Here is a 17,909-nt window from a genome sequence, read left to right on the forward strand (position 1 = left end):
AGCAAGTTTGCTTCTTTTCTTAGTCTGCTAAGAGTTTTTAACATGATGGGACACCTGGGTGGCTCAGCGGTTGAGCGTCAGCCTTCAGCTCAGGGCATGATCCCGGTCCGTGGAACGAGTCCCACACTGGGCTCCATGCAGGGAGCCTACCTCTATTTCTCTGCCTCTCTGTGTGTGTCTCTCATGAAGAAATAAATAAAATCTTTTTTAAAAAGAGTTTTTTAATATGAATGGACATTAAATTATGATTTTTCTGTATCTATTGAAATGCATATTATTGGTTCTTCTGCCTTTAATTACGTAGTATCTTTTAACAATGGAGTTTTGGATTTTGAATCATCTTTGTATTCAGAGACTACTTCATCATGACATATTTTTTATATGCTACTGAATTTAATTTTCCATTCATAATAGTGATACCCTTTTCCTATATTACTCATCTAGTTTTAGTATTGAGGTAATATTACTTTAATAAAAATGAGTTGAGTAGGTTTCTTTTTCTATTCTTTGAAATAGTTTGTACATGATAGGAATTCGCTGTGTCTTGAAATATGTACCTATATCTGGAGCTGGTGTCTCAAAGCAATGTGGTTGGGTGGATGGGGAATAGTTTATTCAGGTTTACTTTCTTCTCAATACAATTTTGGTGGTTTACAGATTTCTGTTTTATTTGTTTCTAACCTTATAAAATTTCTCATGCATTCTCTAATTTTTCAAAACCAACTAAATCTGTAGTTATCCCTTTTGTTATTTCTAACACTGTTTATGCACTTTCTCTTCCTCAGTCTTGCTAGAAGCATACCTATTTAAGAGAATATAATTTGTTGTACACAATGATATATATGATCATACTTGTTAATTTTGTTGTTAATCTATTTTATTCATGATTTTCTGATTTAGCTACTAATTTCTAATGGTGAAGGGGCACCTGGGTCACTCAGGGCTGACTTAAGCAGCCAATTCTTGGTTTCAGCTCAGGTCATGATCTCAGGGTCATGAGATAGAGTACCATATCAGGAGACATGCTCAGCAGACAGTCTACTGGAGATTCTCTCTCCCTCCCCCTCTCCCTCCTCCCCCACTCACTTTTGAATGTGTTTTCTCCATAAAATAAATAAATCTTTTAAAAATTTCTCATGGTGGCACGTTAAAATTTCCTAGTGAGATTACAGATTTGCCAGTTTTATAATATATCTATTATTTTTGCCCTTTATAAATGTGGGCTCTATTGCTAAATATGTTCAAGTATTTCTCGTTTCTTTATTTTTATTCTTTTGTATGGCTTTGTCTTATATATGTCTCTTGCAAGTAACAAATCTGAAATCTTCTAGAAGGTGATTTTGTGATTAGTGAAATATTTATCTCATTTCTGTCATATTATTCTCATGTCCCATTTACCAACCTTTTCTCTTTTTCTTTTTCTCTTCTACTGGATTGATAAAATACCTTGTTTTCCTTTTCTTCTGAACTTCTAGTTGCTGTCCACAGCATCTAGTACAGGTGGAATGTTTCTCAATTGGCAATTACATAAGCTTCTTATTATATCTCAGCTACAGCTTTTCTGGAGGATGACTCAGCTTATATCTTTATGGTGTTCCCGAGATACCTTAAATAAATTTTATGTTTGCTACCAATTCTATAAGTTCAGCCTGACTATTCCAGACATACTTTCAAATTCTGGTGAGAATCTGCTCGGTTTTTTTCACATTATATGGTAACAGAAAACTGATCACATTTTTAATATGTACATACAGAAAATAACGTGTATAATAATGGAACTTTTTCAAACATAGCTAATAAAAAATTTAAAAAATAAACATAGCTAATGACAAACTAATAAGAGGTCCCTTCTGTTTTAACTTGATAATCTTCCTTGATTTTATCATGAAAGTCCTATTGTCTTGCCACTTTTCTGAAAACTGAAGAGTAGGCCACGTAAAGGGTTTCCAAATATATGCCTGGGAAAAAAGAACAGAAATATCAAAAGAAAGATATTACTCTAATGGAAAAATATCAAAAGGTTAGACAGAATAATTAATACATATAGATATCCAATATAATCATTAATCAAAACATGCAAACTAGAATTAGCTACAAATTTTCATCTATTAATTTGTCAAAGACTAAAAATAAGCAAGGCTGGGAAGAAATTGCTATTGATTAAAGTTAGTAACAAATTATTTGACATGTGGTTGGCACTTGGTAATTATTTAATAGATGTTTGCTATTATTACTCTCAATAATATTTTTCTTGGTTTTGACAAGGCTAGTGGGAATGTAAACTGACCAAACATTATATATATAAGAAATTAGGGACGCCTGGGTGGCTCAGCAGTTGAGCATCTGCCTTTGGCTCAGGGTGTGATCCCAGGGGCCTGGGATCAAGTCCCCCATCGGGCTCCCCACAGGGAGCCTATTCTCCCTCTGCCTGTGTCTCTGCCTCTCTCTCTCTCTGTGCCTCTCATGAATAAATAAATAAAATCTTTAAAAAAAGAAATTATATCAAAACTCTTTAAAATGTTTATTATTCTCTTTACTGAGGAAGTACATGACTCAGGAATACACACTAAGGAAGTAATTGGACAAGTGCACAGTGATGCCAGTTTAAAATCGCTATTATGCCTGTGCTTATATGAGTGAAAACATTAATCTACATGTACAACAATATGGAATTAGAAAATTAAGTTATATTTAACAGGGGCGCCTGAGTGGCAGAGTCAGCTAAGTATCTGCCTTCAGCTCAAATCATGATCCCAGGGTCCTGGGATCAAGCCCCATATCAAGCTTCCTGCTCAGTGAGAAGTCAGCTTCTCCCTCTCCCTCTGCTCATTCCTCCTGCTAGGACTCTTGCTTGCTTGCTCTCTCTTACTCACTCTTTCTCTCAAATAAATAAATTACTTTTTAAAAAAGTTATATGTAGCATATAAGTGATGGAAACACTATAAATGATAACAATTATATATTCATATAAAAATATTCATGATCTATTACTTTTTTGTATTAAAATTTTTTTCATTAAATTTGCTAACATATAATACCCAGTGCTCATCACATCAGGTGCCTTCCTTAATGCCCATCACTCAGCCACCCCATCCCCCAGCCACCTCTCCTTCTGCAACCCTCAGTTTGTTTCCCAGAGTTAAATCTTTCATGGTTTGTCTTTCTGATTTTTCCCCGTTCAGTTTCCCCTCCTTCTCCTATGGTCCCTTGCTCTATTTCTCATATTCCACACTAGTGAAACCATATGATAATTGCCTTTCTCCAACTGACTTATTTCACTTAGCATAATATCTTTGAGTTCTATCCACGTTGATGTAAATGGTAGGTATTCATCCTCTCTGATGCTAAGTAATAGTCCACTGTATACATATAGCACATCTTCTTTATCCATTCATCTGTCAAAAGAAATCGTGCTCCTCCCACAGTTTGGCTATTGGACATTGCTGCTATGGACCTTGGGGTGCAGGTGTCCCATCATTACACTACATCGGTATCTTTGGGGTAAATACCCAGTGGAGCAATTGCTGTGTCATAGGGTGGCTCTATTTTTAACTTCTTGAGGAACCTCCATACTGTTTTCCAGAGTGGCTACGCCAGTTTGCGTTCCCACCAAAGGTATAAAAGGGTTCCCTTTTCTCCACATCCCTGCCAATATTTGTTGTTTCCTATCTTGTTAATTTTAGCTATTCTCAACAGTGTAAAGTAGTATCTCATTGTGGTTTTTATTTGTATTTCCCAGGTGACAAGTGATACGGAGCATTTTTTTATGTGCCTGTTTGCCATATGTAGGTCTTCTGTTCATGTCTTCTGCCCATTTCATGACTGGATTTTTTGAGTTTGGGGTATTGAGTTTGATATGTCCTTTATAGATTTTGGACACTAGCCCTTTATCTGATACATCATTTGCAAGTATCTTCTCCCATTCTGTAGGTTGTCTTTTTAGTTTTGTTGGTTGTTTCTTTCTCTGTGCAGAAGCTTTTTATCTTGATGAAGTCCCTATAGTTCATCTTCGCTTTTGTTTCTCTTGCCTTTAGAGACATGTCTTGCAAGAAGTTGCTGTGGCTGAGGTCAAAAAGGTTGTTGCCTATGTTCTCCTCTAGGATTTTGATGGATTCTTGTCTCACATTTAGATCTTTCAATCATTTTGAGTTTATCTTTGTGTCTGGTGTAATAGATTGGTCCAGTTTCATTCTTCTGCATGTGGCTGTCCAATTTTCCCAGCACCATTTATTGAAGAGACTGTCCTGTTTCCAATGGATAGTCTTTCCTGCTTTGTCAAAGATTAGTTGACCATAAAGTTGAGGGTCCATTTCTGGGTTCTCTGCTCTGTTCCACTGATCTATGTGCTGTTTTTGTGCCAGTACCACGCTGTCTTGATGATCATAGCTTTGTAATATAGCTTGAAGTCAGGCATTGTGATGCCCCCAGCTTTGGTTTTCTTTTTCAACATTCCTCTGGCTATTCAGGGTCTTTTCTATTTTCATACAAATCTTAGAGGATTGTTTGCTCCAACTCTGTGAAAAAAGTCCATGGTATTTTGATAGTGATTGCATTGAATGTGTAGATTGTTCTGGGTAGCACAGATGTTTTCACAATATTTATTCTTCCAATCCATGAGCATGGAATGTTTTTCCATCTCTTTGTGTCTTTCTCAATTTCACTCATCAGTGTTCTGTAGTTTTTAGAGTATAGATCCTTCACCTCTTTCATTAGGTTTATTCCTAGGTATCTTATGGTTTTTGGTGCAAGTTAAATGGGATTGATTCCTTATTTTCTCTTTCTTCAGTTTCATTATCAGTGTATAGAAATGCCACTGATTTCTGTGCATTGATTTTGTATCTTACCACGATGCTGAATTGCTGTAGGACTTCTAAAAATTTGGGGGTGGAATCTTTTGGGTTCTCCATATACAGTGTCATGTCATATGCAAAGAGTGAGTTTGACTTCTTTGCCAATTTGAAAGCCTTTTATTTCTTTTTGTTATCTAATTGCTGAGGCTATGACTTCTAGCACTATGATGAACAACAGTGCTGAGAGTGGGCATCCCTGTTGTGTTCTTGATCTTGAGGGCAAAGCTCTCAGTTTTTCCCCCATTGAGAATGATATTCACTGTGAACTTTTCATAGATGGCTTTTATGATATTGAGGTATGTTCCCTCTATCCCTACACTTTGAGAGTTTTAACCAAGAAAGGGTGCTATATTTTATCAAATGCCTTTTCTGAATCAATTGAGAGGATCATATGGTTCTTTTCTTTTCTTAATCTGATCTATCACACTGATTGATTTGCAAATGTTGAACCACTCTTACAGCCCAGGAATAAATTACACTTAGTGGTAGTGAATAATCCTTTAATGTAGTGTTGGATCCCATCGGTGAGTATTTTGACATCCATTTTTGTCAGGGATATTGGTTTGTAATTATTTTTGATGGGGTCTTTGTCTTTTTGGGGATCAAGGTAATGCTGGCCTCATAGAATGGAGTTTGGAAGTTCCCCTTCCATTTCTCTTTTGAAACAGCTTCAGTAGAATAGGTATTATTTCTTTTTTAAATGTTTGATAGAATTCTCCTGGGAATTCTGGCCCTGGATTCGTTTCCTGGGAGGTTTTTGATGACTGCTTCAATTTCCTTGCTGGTTATTGGTCTGTTCAGGTTTATTTCTTCATGCTTCAGTTTTGGTAGTTTATAAGTTTCCAGGAATGCATCCATTTCCTCCAGATTGCCTAATTTGTTGGTATATATTGCTCATAATATGTTCTTAAAACCATTTGTATTTCCTTGGTGTTTGTCATGATCTCTCCTTTTTCATTCATGATTTTATGGAGTCTTTTTTTCTTTTTCTTAAAGATTTTATTTATTTATTCATGAGAGACACAGAGAGAGAGGGAGGGGGCAGAGACATAGGCAGAAGGAGAAGCAGGCTTCATGCACAGAGCCCCATGTGGGACTCAACCTCAGGACTCCAGGATCATGCCCTGAGCCAAAGACAGATGCTTAACTGCTGAGCCACCCAGGTGTCCGAGTCTTTTTTCTTTTTAATAAGTCTGGCTAGGGGTTTATCTATCTCATTAATTCTTTCAAAAAAATCAGCTCCTAGTTTTGTTAATCTGTTCTACTATTCTTCTCCTCTATTTCATTGAGTTCTGTTCTAATCTTTATTATTTCTCTTCTCCTGCTCAGTTTAGGCTTTATTTGCTGTTCTTTCTCAATCTCTTTTAGGTGTAACGTTAGCTTTTGGATTTGAGATTTTTCTAAATTTTTTGAGACAGGCTTGTATTGAAATGTACTTCCATCTCCAGACCACCTTTGCTGTATCCCAAAGGTTTTAAACAGTTGTGCCTTTATTTTCATTAGTTTGCATAAATCTTTTTAATTCTTCTCTCATTTCCTGGTAGACCCCATTCATTCCTTAGTGGGATGCTCTTTAACCTCCAAACATCTGAGTTCCTTCCAAATTTCCTCTTGAGTTCAAATTTCAAAGCAAACATTGTGGCCCAAAAATGTGCAGGGAATACCAATCTTTTGGTATCAGTTGAGCTCTGATTTGCGACCCAGTGTGTGGTTTATTCTGGAGAAAGCTCCATGTGTACTTGAGAAGAACGTGTATGCCACTGCAATACGATGGAATGTTCTGTATATCTGTGAAGTTCATCTAGTTCAGTGTGTCATTCAAGAACATTGTTTCTTTGTTGAACTTTTGCTTAGATGATCTGTCCTTTGCTGAGAGTGGAGTGTTGAAATCTCCTACTATTAAGGTATTATTATCTATGTGTTTCTTTACTTTGGTTATTAATTGGTTGATATAATTGGCTGCTCCCACATTAGGGGCATAAATATTCATAATTGTTAGGTCTTCTTGTTGGATAGACACTTTAAGTATGATATAGTGTCCCTCTTCATCTCTTACTACAGTCTTTGGTTTAAAATCTAATTTATCTGATATGAGGATTGCTACCCCTGCTTTCTTTTGAGGACCATTTGCATGGTAAATTGTTCTCCACCCCCTCATTTTCAGTCTGAAGGGTACTTTAGATCTAAAATGAGTCTTTTGTAGATTGCTTATGGATGGGTCTTGCTTTTTTATCCAATCTGATACCCTATTTCTCTTGACTAGAGCATTTAGCCCACTCATGTTCAGAGTAACTATTGAAAGATATGAATTTAATGCCATGGTATTACTTGTGCAGTCCCTGTTTCTGCAGATTGCCTGTTTTTCTGGGTTCCCTCTCCACTTACAGGGTGACCCTTAATATTTTCTGTAGGGCTGGCTTGGTGGTCACATATTCTTTGTTTCTGCCTATCCTGGAAGCTTTTGATCTCTCCTATTCTGAACAATAGCCTTGCTGGATAAAGTATTCTTGGCTGCATATTTTTCCCATTTAGTTCCCTGTAAATATCATCCAAGCCCTTTCTGGCCTGCCAGGTCTCTGTGAATAGGTCTGCTGTTAATCTGATTATTTCTTTCTCTGTATGTTAGGAATCTCTTGTCTTGAGCTGCTTTCAGGATTTTCTCCTTCTTTATCTCTGAAATTTGCAAGCTTCACTATTATATGTCAGGGTGTTGATCTACTTTTATTGATTTTGGGAGGGGTCCTCTCTACTTCTTGGATATGAATGCCTGTTTCCTTCCCCAGATTAGTGAAGTTCTTGGCTATGATTTGTTCAAATATATCTTCTGGTCCTCTCTCTCTCTACACCCTCAGGAATTCCAATAATTTGGATGTTATTTTTCTTTTTTCTCAAACTATCAGTTATTTCTCAGAGCTTCTCCTTAGGGGCTTTTAGTTGTTTTTCTCTCTTTTACTTAGCTTCCTTCCTTTCCATCAACTTGTCTCCTATGTCACTTTTTTTTTTTTAAGATTTTACGTATTTATTCATGAGACACACACAGAGAGAGGCAGAGACATAGGTACATGGAGAAGCAGGCTCCCTGTGGGGAACCTGATGTGAGACTCGATCCCAGATGCCAGGATCACACCCTGAGCTGAAGGCAGATGCTCAACCACTGACCCACCCAGGCACCCCTCCTATGTCACTTATTATCTCTTCTGCCTCATTTACACTAGCTGTTAGAGTATCCAGTTTAGACTGTATCTCAGAATATTTTTAGCTTCGGCCTGATTAGATCTCATTTCTGCACCAGGAGAATCTCTAGAGTCTTTTATTCTTTTTTCAATCCCAACTAGTAACTTTATAATTGTAATCCTAACTCCATCTCTGACATTTTACTTAAATCCATATCTATTAGATTTGTAGCAGAGAGTATTAACCTCAGTTCATTCTTTTGTTGTCAATTCCTCTTTCTAGTCATTTTGGCCAGTGCAGAATGGTTGTACGAACAAGCAGTCAAAAATATCAACCACGACCCAAGCAAAATATACACTAGACTATTCCAAAGAGATCAGGAACTAATAAATAAAAGAAAAAAGACAAAGAAAAAGAAAAAGAAATTTTAAAAAAGAGAAACAAAAAAAGTTGGGGAAGGGGGAGGAGAGAGAGAATATAATCTCACAGAGTGTGCAAAACAGGGTTATCCACTTGGTCCTGAGTGTATTTTGATCTCTGTGTTAGAAGATACTAAATTCCAAAACTATAAAGAAAGCAAATATTAAATATATGTATATATTTTTGCATATATACATATATATGCAAAAATATATACATATATATGCAAAAATAAAATTGAATACAGTGAAAGGAAGCCAAAAATGAAGAATATATCTATAACATGTAATTGTAAAATATGAAAGTTAAAAAAGAAAAGGCTTAAAGACAAAAAGTTGATAAAATAAACTACCTGAGACAGGAAAAATTTTAAAAATTTTAAATTGAAAAATAAATGAATCATAAGAAAAAACCCTCAACTTCTATATACTATTTTCCTCTAGTCCTGGAGTTTTCCAGTCCTGTTTGGTCATTAAACTTGCTGTTCTCCTGTTCGCCCAGCTGGTCCTCTTGGGGAGGGGCCTGCTGTGCTAATTCCCATGGGTCTGTGCCTGGGTGGAGTTGCACCACCTCTGGCCAGGGGGCCAGGCTCAGTATAAGCTGTTTGCTGCATGAGGTTTTTGTTCCCTGAAAGCTTTCAGCACTTCTTTTGAGGGTGAAAGGAAAAAAAAACATGACCGTGCCTGGATCTGCAGGCCTGGAGCCGAGAGATCTTGGTGAGCACCCAAGCTCACAGACTCCTATGGGGCCAGGCCACTCAGATCCTCCCCAGGCGCAAGCAGAGACACTGATTTGTGCCATTTGTAGGCCTCCAGCAGGGAGAGCCTTTGCCTGCTCGTGTGCACCCCCTCTCTGCCCTTCCTGGAGGAAGCAGAGGGTCACCCCACTTCTGTCCATTACAGGACCCTGGCTTGGAGAGTGTTCACCAGGCCTAATGAACACCCCCTCTGCCTCTCCCAGAGGAAGGCAGAGGGTTGCTGCAATCCAGTCCTTTGCAGGGACCCAACACAGAGAGCAGTTACCCAATCTGGCCAAGTTTCAAGCTTTATGGCAACAAGCTGAACCTGGCATGCCTGGGTCTGCCTCTGGCTAGGGGCGGGGCGGCGGGAGGGAGCGTTGGTGGTGGTCCGGGATCCTGGATCGAGTCCCACATCGGGCTCTGTGTGGGGAGCTTGCTTCTCCCTCTGCCTGCGTCTCTGTCTCTCGTGAATAAATAAATCTTAAAAAAAAAAAAAAAGAACAAGCTGAATGTCTTCCTGAGCTCACTGATCTAAACCTGTTTCCTCGCCCCAAGCTTGGGAACTGTGCCAACTGAGGCACCTCTGTCCTTCTGTGCCTCTGGGAATACTGACCCCTCCCCACCCACTGCCCCATCTGTGACTCTGACCTGCTTCACCCCTGAGCACCTTTCAGGCAGGGAAGTCGTTCACAGCAGCAGATTTCTAAAAAGTCCTCATTTTGATCCCCAGGACTGTATTACCAAGGCTCCCTCCCCCACTCATTTAACTTCTGATATACCCCCTCCGTTTCTCTTCTCTGCACTTCTACCTTGCAAAAAGTGGTCACTTTTCTATTTGCAGCGTCCCAGCTGTGCGTTCCTTACACCTTAGGTTGAATTTCTAGGTGTTCAGGATGATTTGATAGTTTTCCAGCTAAATTAAGGCGACCAGGTGAAACAAAGACCCCTACTCTTCCACCATCTTGCCTCTCCCATTACATTTCTAAAATGCAGGTACAAAATTATATACGTAATAAAATCCAACTTTGTAAAAGAAAAGATTAGGAGTATATATGTGTTCTATGCACAGAGAAAAACCTAAAAGCCACACACCAAATATTAACTTTAACCATTGCTTATTTTCTTCCTTATACTTACCTTTATTTGTGAGATTTTTAAATAATTAGTAAGTACTTAAAATCAGATGAATCTTTCTTATTTTGAAAATAAGTCAATTTAGACTTTGTCAAAACAACTGGCCATCGTGCCGGTTCCACTATCTTCCTTGTTCTTAGTACTTTGCCTTCACCTAAACTTGCCTTTGTTAATCCTTTGATCTTGATAAGGTTTGTTTGCAGTATGATTTTGACATACCAGTGACTCAGGTACTTATAACCTTACTCTTAAGAGTTTTTGAATGCATGAGACCTCCCTGGTTACAGTCAATGACTCTTCATCTCTATAACCAAATATACACAGCTCTCTGGGAAGTAAAACTGATTCTCAGTTGAAGACTCTGGCTATCCTTTTATAATTGTCCTGTCAGCGACATATAATTCACTCACTGATAATCCCCTTGACAGGTAATCTCTTTGACAAATATCAACCTTCCATAACAACCCGGCTCAGCTGTGGACTCTGTAAGCCGCATATTCCAAACTAAAGGCAATAGTCCACCCAAATCCAGCTGGCCTTGCCCTAATTCGTTCTCCAGGAGGCTGCTGCTATCACTTTGGATCCTCACTCCTTAGATTAGGTAAAATATTAGATAAAAGTAAATGCTGAGACTCTAAGATCTATTTTAATAAAAAAAAATACTTTTTAAGATTTTATTTATTTATTCATGAGAGACACACAGAGAGAGGCAGAGACACAGGTGGAGGGAGAAGCAGGCTCCCTGCAGGGAGCCTGATGCAGGACTCGATCCCGGGTCTCCAGGATCACACCTGGGCTGAAGGCAGATGCTCAACCCCTGAGCCACCCAGGTGTCCCTAATAAAAAAAATTTTTGAAAAATATATCATATTTAGAAAAGCTAAATTTATGGGAACCATATGCTGAATTACAGATTCAAAATATTTACATAGCAAAGAATTATTACAAACCATCTGGAGGTAGGATAGTTCAGAGGGTGGATAATGTTCTATTCCAGGTTTTTCTTTCTTTCCTCTTGGTATAATTTTTTTCTTCTTGATATCTGCATAGTTCTAGAAAGGTATGTTTTGTCTGTTTCTAAATTCATTGGCATAAAACTCTTTGGGGGGTGGGGTTACTATTGATTTGTGACAACTATCTCACATCCGTGATCCTCTCCAGTCAAAAGTTCTTGAAACAATGCCTTGGCCCCGACCAGTCAGAGAATGGAGACATATGACTCACCCGTCCTGGGAATGGCCCCTCCTAGATAGTGGAGGCTTGAAACTGGCCATTGAACTTGCCTGTCACCTTGTCAACTTCAGCCATGCTCATCTGGCTGGATGGGTGGTCCTCTGAGCTGATGATACGGTTGCTGGGGGAGGTACAAGTACATAAGCTCATGGCCATCATTCTGCATATCGAGGTTGCCACCATGGCAAGCAGGAGCCCAGAAAGGAGGCATAAAACTCATTATAAGCATTTTCTTGTGATATTTTAAAATCTCTACTAAAAATAATTTTTTAATCTTCCTAAATCCATAATTATCGCCTATAATTTCTAAAATGGTTTAAACATTTATCAGTCTAGGGATCCCTGGGTGGCGCAGCGGTTTGGCGCCTGCCTTTGGCCCAGGGCGCGATCCTGGAGACCCGGGATCGAATCCCACGTCGGGCTCCCGGTGCATGGAGCCTGCTTCTCCCTCTTTCTGTGTCTCTGCCTCTCTCTCTCTCTCTCTCTGTGTGTGACTATCATAAATAATAAATAAATAAATGATTTTTAAAAAAAAACATCAGTCTTGCTAAAGGCACATCTATTTTACTGTTTTTTTTTTTCAAGAATCAGCTTTTGATTTTGTTGATTCAACCGCTTATTTTCTACATTAGTGTCTGGTTTTGCAGACACATATTTACAATGGTTTTATTTATGACAGTACCAGATTGGAAACAACCTAAATGTCTATCAATAAACTGTGCTATATCCAAAGAAATACTACTCAGCAAAAAACAAAAACAAAACCAAACTAGCGATACTCTAAATATGAATGAATCCCAAAGTTGTGGGGATGCCTGGGTGGCTCAGGGTGTGATCCCGGGGTCCTGGGATCAAGTCCCACATCAGGCTCCCCTCAAGGAGCCTGCTTCTCCCTCTGCCTGTGTCTCTGCCTCTCTCTCTCTCTGTCTCTTATGAGTAAATAAATAAAATATTTTTTAAAAAAAGTAAATCATTTAAAAAAAAAGAATCTCAAATCTGTGGTAAATGAAAGCTGGCCAGAAAAGAGTACATAATATATGATTCCATTTATATGAAATTCTGTAAAATAATATAAACTGATATACAGTATCAGAAAACAGATCAGTGGTTGCCTGGGAACAGGAATAAAGAGGAAGATGGATTACAAAGGGGCATAAGGAAACTTTGGAGTGATGAAAATGTTTGCTATCTTGACTGTGGTGATGGTTTCATAGATGTATAAATATGTCATCAACTCATCAACTTGTACAATTTAAATGTGAATTAATTGTACATCAATTATACCTTAATAAAGCTGCTAAATAAGAGCCCCAAAATATAGCAACAAAGGAGTTTATATAACAAGAATATAGATAAGTACAATTTAGCTTGATTAGCATAGCTCTCTGGAAAAAGAGAAATGGTTTCTGGTTTTTCTGGTTATAAGGAAGTATAAGACCTGCTTAGCCAATTTTAAGGAATTTTCCTATACAAATACACTGGATTTTATGGAACCTGGACAAGGCACCTAAGTACCATAGGACCTAATGACAACTGCACTGGAAGGCAGGTGCTGGAAAGAACTAGTCTAATAATGTCTATCTGAACGTCTGAGGTTGGCTATCTGATCTTTTTATTTTTTTTAAGATTTTTTTGAGAGAGAATGTGTGTGCACTCACACAAAGATAAGGGCAGAGGGAAAGGGAGAAACTCAAATGGACTCTGAGCTGAGTCCAACACAGGGCTCAACTTGGGCTCTGTCTCATGACCCTGAGATCAGACCTGAGCCAAAACCAAGAGTTGGACACTTTGTACCACTAAGGTGCCCTGAAGACATGATATTTTTATTTGCTTCCCTTTCATGGGAATTCCATTTTCCTCTACCCATTGGTTTCCAACACTCAGGGTTTGTGTTCTTCTAGAACTTTTAACTTGCACATGAACATAATGAGCTGTCTAATTAGTGGATTGCCCATTGGCCCACTACCAGCAAATACCTCTTTCTCTGTTTGATCCAAATTCCCCAGACAGGCAACCCGACTAGCTAAATTCATCTTTTTGTACCAGGCCATTGATAAACTGATCAGCTCACGAACTGACTTCCCTTAACATCAGACTGCCCATCTTTTGGTCCAAACAACTGTGGTCAAGAGGCAGGAAGGTCCACACGTTCAAAGCAGAACACAACTGTTTTGCAAACACAAACAGCAGGCAGGGCAGACTTCCAAAAAAAGGGATGGTTAGGACGGAAGCCAGTACTTGACATCTCTAGTAGACTAATTTCCTGCTGAAATTAGCTCACAAACCAGGTATGTACAAGTAGCCCTTGCTGATAGTCCCCTTACATGTGATCTCCTTTTGTGACCATGCTGCTCTGACTTCTGGCCTAAGTAAGAATTCCATTAGGATTGCTGCTCAGGCTGAGGCATATTCAGCTTCTTTTTTAAATCTGCCAAGGATAGGGACACCTGGGTGGCTCAGGTCATAATCCCAGGGTCCTGGAATGAGCCCTGCATCAGGCTCCCTGCTCCTCGAGGCAGCTTCTCCCCTCCTTCTGCCTGTCATTCCCGCGGTTCTCTGCCTCTCTGTCAAATAAATAAATGAAATCCTAAAAAAAAAAAAAAAAAAAAAAAAAAAGAAAAGAAATCTGTCAATGATAGTCCTCTCCCTCTAGCTCTGGACTGTGCTCCACTCCTTGGTTTCCCTGGGAAGGTAACATTCACTAAGCACTGTGCACCTAATCTGGTCTTACAAGCATTCTCTTCATCCTTCTATCAGTTCCGAGGACCCAAGAAATCCTACCCTGTCCCTTTACATGTTTTTATTTTCTGGCTTGAGGAATATACGCTAGGAAGTAAAGACTGGTTTTACCTTTTGGTGAATCTTAGCTCCTTTACCTATTGTGGTCCAAATGAGAATCTGAATTTACATTCTGTTCTTATTTGGCAAAAACTGATCATTTTAAATTTCTGAGCCGGCAGGTCAAAAAAACAAAAACAAAACCCAGGAACATACAGATTAATCTTTCACGTGTAAAAGAGGTCTTTAGGAGAAAAAAACTCACCATAAAATATTAGTTCCTGGGATCTAAGCCAAATAGCTACATCTAGTGTTTAAAGTGGGATCAGCAATTTTTAAGTGTGATCTTTGCTCTGAAAACAAGGGTCATGGGAAGGGAAACTGGTTTTTCAATGTCAAGGTTGACAAAGCCTTAAAGGACTCCCAAAGGGCTGGCAGACGTATTATTATTATAAATTCCTTTTCTAGGGTGCCTGGATGGCTCACTTCTTTTGAGTGTCTGACTCTTGACCTTGGATCCGGAAAGTCTGACGAAAGAGTGTCCGTACTATTATAATTTTTCATTCTTTCCACTTTTCAAATTTCCAACATTTCCTCACTCTCTACTGATAACCTTTTTTCTGATTTCATTGGGAAACAAAAACAATGTGAAGAAAACCTCCAACAACTCTCTCCATCACATCGACTACACTATCAGCATCTCACATACTCTTACTCTCCTCTGTGAACATTTTCTCCTCAGAAATGTATGCATACATATCAGATTTTCCACTTAACTCCAAAGGATTCTTTTGCCTAAAGCTCATTCAAGGGTCCCAGGTTAAGAACCACTTAACCACCAGGTTAAAGTCATATTCCCATTAGTTAGGAAGCGATGGCAAGGGATGAAGTAACATTGGCAAGCTATTTGAATCATTTCACCTAAAAATATAGTCGAAGTTTTGTGAACAGTGTCCAATTTAAAAAGTGTTTCCTGAGAGCTGTTTCCATGTCCACCATGTGAGCAATATTTAGAAACACTGTTTGGCAGGATAATCGAATAGAAATATATAGATTACTTAATTGCAAAGAGAACAACATGCCTTTACAACAGAACTGTCAGCGCGTTAATCAAATGACCAGGGGGTACCTGGGTGGCTCAGTGGTTAAGCTCTGCCTTTGGCTCAGGGCATGATCCTGGAAGTCCCAGGATTGAGCCCCAGGATGGATTCCCGGGATCAAGTTCCAGGATTGAGTCCCACATCAGGCTCCCTGTAGGGAGCCTGCTTCTCTCTCTGTGTGTCTCATGAATAAAGAAATCTCTTCTAAAAAATCGAATGATCAAACTTATTGTTACTAACAGTGAGATAAACCTGACATCACACAGTGGACCTAAAAAACATTCTTGTGAAATGTTTGATGCAAGCTACCGAAGCCTCCAGGAATTTGCTGTTTATAGAAGCTACAAGGTTTAGGAGGAAAAATGAATACAATCAGACAACTCAGAAATAGGTATTCTTCAGGATAATTGGCTTTGTTTCTTTAAAAAAATCCGTTATTGTGGGGGAGTGTAAGGATTACTATTTTTTAATTTATTCATTTATCCAGAGAGACAGAGAGACTTCATGCAGGGAGCCCCACGTGGGACTCGATCCGGGGTCTCCTGGGTCAGGCCCTGGGCCGAAGGAGGCGCTAATCCGCTGAGCCACCGGGGCCGCCCTAAAGTCTATTTATAAGTGAAGTATCTTAATGTTTCAATTTAGGATTCTGACAAAAACAAAATGACACCAAACACTCACATAAATAAAACAATCATGACAAAAGTAACAACTATTTTTCCCCGTGTTCACCTGTTTTGCTTCCTAAATTCCACATGCGCGTGGACAGTAACAGTTTTTAAATCCAGGTGATGAGCACAAGGGTGATTTTGCATCCTTTTGTGCACCTTCATCATCTTGAAAAATGTTCAGAATAATAGAACTCAGAGGTGCATTAGTCCTATTATACCCATCTCCCCCCCCACCCCCCATCCCATCCTACCCTTCTTTAACAGTCCTCTGCTTTGCCCAGGTCTTTGAAGGCTTTCTTGGGGGATTCCTGGACAAACCGAGTTCTCCCTTTTCCGAGTTTCCCCGGTGCCTGTAACTTGGAATTTGGCCCTAAACTACGCTTCTTCCTCGTGCCTGGCCTCGTGCCTGGCCTCAGCAAACGCGGTGCAACTCGCAGGCCTGGCGGAGCAAGGCACAGGGATCAAAAAAACCAGGTCGCAATGGGATTACGGTTGGCCTGCAGGGCATTTGCAGGAAAAAAAAAAAAAAAAAAAGATTGTTTAGCAAGTTAACAAGACGTAGCGGTGAGGGATCCACCCCAAACCCGGTCGGTGGCGGTTGAAAAGCCAAGTCCCGCGCACTACGGGAGGCGGGCGGCTGCCTCGGCGGGAAGCCGCGACCCCGCGCCGCGCCTAAGGCCCCGCAGCAGCGGCCCGACCCGGGCAGGCCGAGGGCAGGCCGAGGGCAGGCCGAGGGCGGGCGGGGCAGCTCCGCGGGACGGCGGCGGCGGAGGGGCCCGGGAGCGCCGGGCAAGGTCACGGAAGGTCGGCGTCACCCGGCCCGGCGGGCGCGCTTCCCGGGCAAGGGGCGGGCGGCCGCCCAGCGCCCTCGCCCCGCCGCCCAGCGCCCTCGCCCCGCCGCCCCCGCCCCGCTCCCCGGCGGCAGCCTCCCCGGACGCGGAGCGCGCGGGAACCGCCGGCTTCCGCGGACCCGCCGGGGGCGCTCCACCGCCCTCCCCGCCCGGGGGCGCGCGGCGGGGGCGCCCTCCCGTTTCCGCGAACACGCCCCTCCTCCCCTCCTCCCCTCCCTCCCCTCCCTCCCTCTCCTCCCTCCCTCCCCTCTCGTCTCTCGTCTTTTCCCCTCCCCTCCCTCCCCCTCCCTCCCCTCCCCTCTCGCGTCTTCCCCTCCCCTGTCCTCCCTCCCTCCCTCCCCTCTTCTTCCCTCCCCTCCTTCCCCTCTCCCTTCCTCCCGTCCCTCTCCTCCCTCCCTTCTCCCTCCATCCTCTGTCGTCCCCTCCCGTTTCCGTGGAACACGCCCCTCCTCCCTCCCCTCCCCCACCCCTCCCTCCCCCTCCCTTGCCTGTCCCTCCGCACCCGCCTGAGGTCGTGGACCCGCGGCCGAAGCGCCGTCCCGCCGGCGTGGAACGCGCTCCCCCTCCCTCCCCTCCCCTCCCCTCCCCTCCCCTCCCCTCCCTCCGGGGGTCTCGCGGCCGCGGCTGAAGCGCCCTCCCGCGGCGGTGGCACACGCTCCCCTCCCTTCCCCCCTCCATCCCGCGCCCACCCCCGGGGGGCGGGGCCAGGCCGTGTCGGGGGCGGGGCCAGGCCGTGTCGGGGGCGGGGCCTGGCGGCTCCGGGCCCTGGGCGCGGGAGGACCCCGGCTGGCGGCGGCGGGGAGGCCGAGCGCGGCGGCGGAGCGCGGAGGAGCGGCGCGGGGCGGCCATGGCCGCGGTGCTCAGGCGCAGCTGCGGGGTGAGCGCGGACACGGGGGCCGCGGCGCTCGGGGCGGGGGCGGGGCGGGGCGGGGGGCGGGGCGGGGCGGGGGGCGCGGGGCGACG

At 42.0% G+C, this 17,909-nt stretch overlaps 1 protein-coding gene and 1 long non-coding RNA gene across 3 annotated transcripts in view; one reads left to right on the plus strand and one right to left on the minus strand.

The window, feature by feature from the left end:
• Positions 1-1,105: 1,105 nt before the first annotated feature.
• LOC129519060 (uncharacterized) lies at positions 1,106-17,144 on the minus strand. 2 transcript variants are annotated; one of them, XR_008666342.1, is made up of 3 exons: positions 16,347-17,144; positions 11,541-11,670; positions 1,106-1,958 (listed from the first exon to the last, which is right to left on the minus strand). It is a non-coding gene; the product is annotated as an uncharacterized LOC129519060 (long non-coding RNA). The 2 variants fall into 2 exon arrangements; XR_008666341.1 differs by lacking the exon at positions 11,541-11,670 and adding an exon at positions 16,157-16,260.
• Positions 17,145-17,638: 494 nt separating this feature from the next.
• The window catches only part of ACADM (acyl-CoA dehydrogenase medium chain), a 31,576-nt gene continuing 31,305 nt past the window's right edge, over positions 17,639-17,909 (plus strand). Inside the window, exon 1 of the mRNA XM_055339211.1 lies at positions 17,639-17,823. Within this exon, the coding sequence (XP_055195186.1) occupies positions 17,794-17,823 (30 nt within the window). The 5' untranslated portion in view covers positions 17,639-17,793. The remainder of the gene's footprint in view (positions 17,824-17,909) is intronic.

This window comes from Nyctereutes procyonoides, unplaced genomic scaffold (genome assembly GCF_905146905.1).
Source record: "Nyctereutes procyonoides isolate TBG_1078 unplaced genomic scaffold, NYPRO_anot_genome, whole genome shotgun sequence".
Classification (NCBI taxonomy): Eukaryota; Metazoa; Chordata; class Mammalia; order Carnivora; family Canidae; genus Nyctereutes; species Nyctereutes procyonoides.